We start from the raw sequence: 8,102 nt of genomic DNA on the forward strand, positions 1-8,102 counted from the left end.
TAAAGGGAAAAGGACAATAGAGGAAAATATCTTATTCTTTAAAAATATAATGAAATGTGGTGTAGATGTGTAAATGATGTATGAAAATTTAGTTGATTTATGAAGATTTTATTTACGTGATTTAATTTAAAAATGAAATTTAATAATCATAAGAAGGGAAAATATATAACACATCCTCCAAATGAATGAACAGAACAAGAACAACAAATTACGATGTCGCGGGTTGTTATGTGTGGCTGAGGGAGAGTATGGAGACGAGAGAGAAACAAATTGGATAAGTGAGGAAGGTGAATTAGGGTTAGGTAAGGGTTTTTTATTATTTTTTTTTTATTTGGGGGTAACAATAGGGATGACAGAGAAAATGTTCGAGTGAGAGAGATGAAAGAGAAATGGTTGAGAGGAATGAGGGGGTAAGTAAGGGTTTGGGGGTTTCTTTTTTTTTTTTAGTTTTGAGAATAAAAATTATTTAAATATCCTTGACCCTAAAACTTAGAATCCATGATAAATGAGAGTATTTTTGTCTACTATAACCAGGTACACATTGTTAAAATGTACCAACTGAAAAACAGGCGTACGCGTGTTAACAAACCCCTCTGTTATATTTATAATTATTTTTATTTTCTTTACACCAATCACATTTATTATATATTTTTACTTATTATTTTTAATTTAAACTATTTAATTTCTCATTCTTTCTTTTCATTTTCTCTCTCCCTCACTCCAAATAAATAACTTTTACTTTTTCTTTCTTAGTTCAAGAACTGAACCATACATTTGAAGAACCCAAATAACAAACACTTAACACAGAAATAAAACGCAGTTGTTTTTTCAGGACCTATTGACAAACAAAATAGTGAGAGAGTCATGAGAAGAGTAGCCCTTGCGCTACTCATACGAGTTTACCCTTTGCGCAGCCACAATGCACGGCGCTCGTTCAGCACACTCCTCCCTCCGCCGCGCGAGGTGGTGGAACCCTTCTGCAACCTCTCCGACGTCGTTTCCTCACCTCAAACCTCTCCGTGGGTCCCTCAAATCATCTCCCTCCTCGACGGTTCTCCCTCCATGGAGTCCAACCTCGACTCCTTCTGCCGCCAATACCTCATCTCTCTCTCCCCCGCCTTTGTTTCCCACACGCTCCGCTCCCTCTCCGACCCTCTCACCGCCACGCGCTTCTTCTCTTGGGCCGCCACACAACCCAACTACACCCACTCCCTCGACTGCCACGTGTCCCTCCTCCCCCTCCTGCCCCCCTCCTCCCTCCCCGCCGCTGTCGCCAGCCTCCGCCACGCCAACCTCCCCATCACCCTCCCGGCTGCCCACTCCCTTGCCAAAACCCTAGCCTCCGCCGGCCTCATCCATGATCTCCTCTGGCTGTTCCGCGCCATGACGACCAACAACCTCCCTCTCTCCCTCATCATCCTCAACTCCCTCCTCAACGCCCTCGTCAACGCCTCCCTCGTCGACTCCGCCGAGCGCGTGTTCAAATCAATGCAGGAAGGCGCGTCGCCCAAGCCCGACGTCGTCAGTTACAACACGCTCGTCAAAGGCTACTGCAAGGTCGGGCGAACGCGGGACGCGTTCGCCATGCTTCGCGAAATGGAGGCTGAAAACGTTCCGCCCGATGAGGCCACGTACATGACCCTGATGCAGGCGTGTTACAATGAGGGTGACATAGATTCGTGCGTGAGGCTTTACCATGAGATGGAGGAGGATGAAGTGTTGGTAACGAAAATCCCTTCTCACGCGTATAGTTTAACAATATGTGGTTTGTGTAAGCAGGGGAAGGTTGTGGAGGGTTGTTTTGTGTTTGAGAGTATGATTAAGAAAGGTTGTGTGGCTCACAAGGCTGTGTATACTGCCATGATTGATGGTTATGCCAAGAGCGGGAACATGGATGCGGCGCTCTCGTTTTTGGAGAGGATGAAGGTGGATGGAGTTGAGCCTGATGAGGTTACTTATGGTGCTGTTGTAGGTGGTTTGTGCAAGAGTGGGAAAGTGGAGGAGGCCATGGGTTATTTTAGGTTTTGTAAGGGTAATGGGGTGGGTGTGAATGCTGTGTTCTATTCGAGTTTGATTGATGGGCTTGGGAAGGTTGGGAGGGTGGATGAGGCGGAGAGGCTGTTTGAGGAAATGGCGGAAGTGGGGTGTCCACCGGATTCGTATTGTTACAATGCTCTGATGGATGGTTTGTGCAAGAGTGGGAGGGTTGATGAGGCTCTGGTGTTGTTTAGGCGGATGGAGCAAGAGGGGTGTGAGCAGACTATTTATACTTTTACTATACTTATAAGTGAGCTCTTCAAGGAGAGGAGGAACGAGGAGGCGCTGAAGCTGTGGGAGGAGATGATCGACAAAGGTGTCACGCCGAATGCTGCATGTTTCAGGGCTCTTTCAATTGGGCTGTGTCTTTCAGGGAAGGTTGCAAGGGCCTGCAGGGTGTTGGATGAGCTTGCCCCGATGGGGATTGTTCTGGAGAGAGCCTATGAGGACATGATTGGTGTGCTGTGCAAGGCTGGTCGTGTAAAGGAGGCCTGCAAGTTGGCTGATGGGATTGTGGATAGGGGTAGGGAAATACCAGGAAAGGTTCGGACTGTGCTGATCAATGCCTTGAGGAAGGCTGGTAATGCGGATTTGGCGATTAAGTTAATGCACAGCAAGATTGGTATTGGGTATGATCGAATGCGGAGTGTTAAAAAGCGAGTGAAGTTCCAAACCCTCGTCAACAGCTGATTATCTTGAAGTTGAGCTGTAGACTCAATGGTTGGTCCCTGAAGTTTTGTTATGTGGGTTTTACATGGACAATTTCAGGATATACTATTTCAATCCAAATGTGTGTTGTTTCACTTTGAAGGGTGCTTAGTTAAATCGGCAAGTAACTTTGGATTGAATGTTTGGGGAAAGTGACTTTAGACTTATTTGGCTTCTTCGTGGTTGCAAACCTGACCGACCAGATGATCATAGGAATACTGATGCTTGGTCCCCATTTGTAGTCACACCATGGCTTCAGGTTTCATGGATACAGGCAAGGAGTCGAGGGTGGATCATTTGAAGATCTAATATTTTAAGTTATAAGTGTTCAGTTTCATGTTGAATGATGCTAAATTAAATCTCTTTAGCCTGTATATCCGACTAACTTTGGATTCAGTGTCCAGGTAAAGTGACTTATTGGGCATCAAACTGAACAAAAAGTAATTAGACAAAACTCAAGGTGCAGGACAACATTTTTTGGGCACCAGTGCACCCTAGAGTGTAACATGTGGATAACATGTTTAAATAACAAAAATGGGTTAGATCTCAGTTGTGGTAAAAGCGTATGAAGAAAATTGTTATTTAAATGTGAGCCCCCTGCTAAGGTAATCAAGAACTCAAAGTTTTGGTCGAGCTTTCAAAATCCTAATAAGTATTCGGAAGGCAGAAAGTATACTCTGAATATTAGAAATTTGCTCATCAATGAGTGTGAAGTGGTACTTTGAGTAAGTTTGGTTGAGGTGGCTTGACAGCAGATACGATTGAAGGGGTGATTTCTCATTAAAGGTTTATTTTCTTCCTCCCCTTTGATGCTCACTTATAATCTTCTATAATCATCATGCATCTCTGTAGAAGTAGTGTTCCACTGCAGTAGGACTGTAGATGGATTTGATGTTATTTGGGTGACATTGTTCCCTTTAGTAATTGCATTAATATATAACAATTTGTCTGTTCTATTTGATTCATGCCGGTAACAGTTTGATTGATGTTGTAATTACAAAACAAAATGTATCACTGAAAACCGATCCCCCCTCCCAAGTGTAACTGAATCAAAAAAAGAAACTAATTTTGTGAATAAGAATATTTGCAATGCTCCTAGTTACTCTTCTTGAAATGGTGTGTTTTTACTCTTTTTCTTTATCTTCATTCATACACTCATGAAGTTGCCACCTTTAGCTATATGATACTGTTGACATTTGAAATTGGTTAACCTCAATACAATTTGAATTGAACATTTTGTATAAGTCCAAGAAATACAAACTAAACAAACTAAGAAACTAATTTTGTTGATAACAATATCTTCTCTTCTTGTTATTCTTAGTTATTCTTGAAATAATGTGTTTTTTTTTTTTTTTCATTTATGCATTCATCATGCTGTCACTTTTAGCTAGTAACCCAAAATTCCTTTACAGAAATATATCACAAGTCATATCGGTTATGACAGAACCATATCGGATAAAAGAATAAAATACATATAGATAATAATAAAAAGGCGGAAACATTACTATTGTTAAAGAATAAAGAAAGACAGCCTCTTAATAGTAAGTCTAAAAATTCAAATAACAATAACATTAAAACGAAACACCACCAAGTTCAAGACTTGAAATAATTACATAACTATAGAAACAAATCGCAGGTGTTGTAGTGGCGATGGCAACGCTGCATCTTGATGGTGGCGCTGGAATTGGTCGGCAGCAACTTCACCAGTCGCTGAAGGTGTCAGAGTAGGTCTGCCACTATTTAGTCTTATTGTATGGTTGAGGTTGGTGGACGGAAGATCCGATTGAAGGCATGGTTTGGTTTCTCAATGAAGGTTTCTTTTCTTCCCCCTTTGAAGCTCAGTTTTAATCTTCCATTTCCATAATCAGTATGATGTATTGCTGTAGAAGTAGTGTTCCAGTGCAGTAGGACTGTAATGGATTTGATATTATTTGGGTGCCATAGTTCCCTTGAGTAATTGTGTTAATACATAATACATAGTTTACTTGAGTATTAAGTAGAAGAATGAAGATAAAAAACGAGAGAAGAGAGTAAAAAAAGTAGTGGAAAAAAAGAAACAATAAATAGAAACAAATCGCAGGTGTTGTAGTGGCGATGGCAACTAGTGTAAATGAATCAAGAAATTTGTCATGCCATGTCCCTGAGGTATAAATGTTATTTGTGATAGAATTTTTGACCTGTATCCTTGATAAATGTTTTCAGATTATATTATCTAAAATACAAAAAATTATATTTTGAATTATATATTCTAAAAAAAGCAAAAAAAATATATTTTAGGTTACATATTTTAGAATATTCTAAGTTATATTTCTCGAAATAAATTTTTGTTATGAGAATACAGTTTTTTTCAAGGTTGTCATGTGTCTTACATGAAATTGATATGTGACATTACATCAATACAAGAAAATATTATAAAACACGTCCTTATAAGTAAAATAGTAAAAACATATGTGGTGATAAATTTGTAATACTTTTTGGCTTTTATGTTGATTATAATAAGAATAAATGTGAAACTAACTTTAAACATAGCATCCATTAAATCCCTTTTCACTTTGTCTGCATCGTTTTTTTTGTTTTGTTTTTGTTTCTTTTTTTGTTTTTTGTTTTTTTTTTGTTTTTTTTGTTTTGTTTTTTTTTTCTTTTTTTATGTTTCCTCATTGGGTTGTTAGTGTTTGCATGCTCTCACCTCGTTATCACGGTCTGCTTTTCATCGTTGCATAAGTTAACAAACTCTCACATTTAAACAAAAAAAAATTATAACTAATAATATAATACTAAAATCAATAATAAATATCTCAAAATAATTATCTATTTATATTATTCTTAGTAAATATTTATTTATATAAATTTTCAAGAATAATTCCATATTATTTTTATCTTGTTATTCTTTATACATAATGATTACTTTTAAATACTTATTATAATTGTTTACATAAAAGTGATATATAATCATGACAAAACATTCTCAACTTTAGTTAATCATGACTAAAGTCAAACCCTCAAGAGACTTGAGGGGAATAGGTATGGTATGTAACAGGGAGTTAGCATCGAAGACCGTTCAGTCTATTCACTGTAACAACGCGGGTCAATTAGGTTAAATGGTTTCTATTGATGTTGGGTCATAATTGGGTTAGTATTTAAGTTATTGGACCAATAGTCCAGTACAAGATAAAATAATTAAAGATATCTAATTAAAGATATTGATAAAGTTATTTATGAACAACCGACCAAATCTAAAGGTAAATATGTTTTTATTTTATTATATTTGTGTCAAATCAGATCCATGAGATGACTTATAAATACGAGGTTAGGACCAACAACTAGGTACGTTCTATTCACATTCAACTCATATTCCCAAATTATCAATAGTGATAACCACTCACTAAATATTCAATCAAAAGCTAAAGCTCTTCAATCACACGCCCAACTTGAGCGTCAGAATGTCTTTTGCAGGTACCTCCTTTGCCAAGAAGGTGACAACACAAGACGAAAGTTCATTGAGCGGCCAAGACTGAAGGCAACCGTGCGGCCATAGAGAAGCCAACGGTCCAGATTGAAGGAAGGTAGGTGACCCAAGCATTCAGAAGCAAAGAAGATACATCGGAAAAGGTTAGTCTCTCAGTCCTACAAATCCCTACTTAAACATTTTGGCGCCTATTGTGGGGTCGGGGGGCATCCCACTGAAACCACAAGGAACCAGGCAAGGACGCAGTCTCAGCATCATCATGTCAACCACACCCTAACATATTGGTCCCGATAGAAGAAACCATCAATGTCAACAAAGCCTCTACGGATTTACAACATAAAGAAGCATCCCTTGTGACTCATGAATCACCTGGTAAAAAACTCACCAACAGGACCAAAACACTTCAGCGGCTTTGTTCAACCATTCGGCCATTCGGCCTCACAAGTATTCAGCCACTCAGTCCCAACTGTTCGGCCACTCGACCTCAACTGCTCAGCCTTCCATGGCCTTGAGTGTTCAATTACTCAGCCATTCGACCTCACAAGTGTTTGGCCATTCGGCCTCACAGGTGTTCGGCCACTCGGCCTCTACTGCTTGGCCATTCAGCCTCACAGGTATTCGGCCACTCAGGTACTCAGTCATTCGGCCTCATAGGTGTTCGACCACTCGATGTCAACTGCTTAGCCTTTCATGGCTATAAATGTTCAAGCATTCAACCATTCGACCTCACAAGTGTTCGACCACTCAGCCTTCCATGGTTGCGAGTGTTCAACTACTCGGTCATTCGGCCTCACAAGTGCTTGACCATTCGCCCTTGCAGGTACTCTATCATTCAACCTCACATGTGTTCGACCATGACGACCGGTCAAGACCGAAGTCCACCGAGTGACCAAAATTGAAGTCAACCAAGCAGTCCACATTGAAAACTAACCGACCATAGAAAAGTGAGCAGTCCAGACTGAAGGAAGACACATTAAAAAGTGTTAGTCTCTAGGTCCTACAAATTCCTACCGAAAAACATGTTAATTTGAGTTCGTATAATACATTAAGCTACGTCATTTCATAATATAATGTGTTTTTTTATACAAGTCCTCGAATTACAAGTACACATACACATATTTCTCAAAACTCTTGTATTTTGCCTTGATTTTTTAATGAAGAGGATCTCGTATAGACACGTTTCGACAATTTCACATGATTGGTTGTTACACTTTCATATAATCATGAAACTTTTGAAAAGGATATGATCCAGACAGTTTGTCTTGCGTTAGGAAAATAAATGTTGAAACCTGTCGAAACACATCATCATAATAATTGCCTAGGTATTTGAAAAGGAATATAACCTAAAAAATCCATTTAAATATAATACATTATCTTATTATTAACCTTTTATTCATCCATTTATAACATACAACTTCATTAATTTCATTTTCCTTTATAACATAAGAATGTTTCATTAATTTCTTTTTTAATAAACAATATGTATATTGATATTATTATTGGGATACTTTTATTTATTTATTTTTTAAGAACTTTTATATTTTAGTGTGTATTTGGATCATGACAAAAAAATCCACACTATGATAAAATCCATAACAGATAGTTGATATCTATGAGTATTTTCTATTTACGGGTTATAAGTAGCGGTATTTTAATACTTGTTTATAAACAAGTCGGATGTAGATATTATAATTTATATTTTATAAGATTAAATTTTTTAATATTAAATTTTAATTTATATTTAATTTAATTATATTATATGTATATATTAATTTTATTTTAATAATTTATAAAAATATATTTTTTAATATTTGTGGATATTCACGGGTTTTAAAATATTTGTGGATATTTTTTAAGCATGTATTCGTACGTGTAGCAGATGACTAGTGAG

The 8,102-nt window shown here is 37.8% G+C and overlaps 1 protein-coding gene across 4 annotated transcripts; it reads left to right on the top strand.

Moving 5' to 3' along the window:
- Positions 1-791: 791 nt before the first annotated feature.
- LOC106756382 (pentatricopeptide repeat-containing protein At1g03560, mitochondrial) lies at positions 792-7,277 on the top strand. 4 transcript variants are annotated; one of them, XM_022778784.1, is made up of 4 exons: positions 792-3,531; positions 4,382-4,558; positions 6,025-6,069; positions 6,185-7,277. In XM_022778784.1, the coding sequence occupies exon 1, from the start codon at positions 865-867 to the stop codon at positions 2,725-2,727; it is 1,863 nt and encodes a 620-aa protein (XP_022634505.1). In that variant the 5' UTR covers positions 792-864; the 3' UTR covers positions 2,728-3,531; positions 4,382-4,558; positions 6,025-6,069; positions 6,185-7,277. The 4 variants fall into 4 exon arrangements, with proteins under 4 accessions (XP_022634505.1, XP_022634506.1, XP_022634507.1 ...); XM_022778785.1 differs by having other exon boundaries at positions 6,199-7,277; XM_022778786.1 differs by lacking the exon at positions 6,025-6,069.
- The last annotated feature ends 825 nt before the right edge of the window (positions 7,278-8,102 follow it).

The sequence above is a fragment of the Vigna radiata genome, chromosome 2, assembly GCF_000741045.1.
Source record: "Vigna radiata var. radiata cultivar VC1973A chromosome 2, Vradiata_ver6, whole genome shotgun sequence".
Taxonomy (NCBI): domain Eukaryota; kingdom Viridiplantae; phylum Streptophyta; class Magnoliopsida; order Fabales; family Fabaceae; genus Vigna; species Vigna radiata.

Excerpts from the sequence above, each read along its gene's own strand:
- LOC106756382 (XM_022778784.1), top strand. The coding sequence starts at position 865 with ATGAGAAGAGTAGCCCTTGCGCTACTCATACGAGTTTACCCTTTGCGC.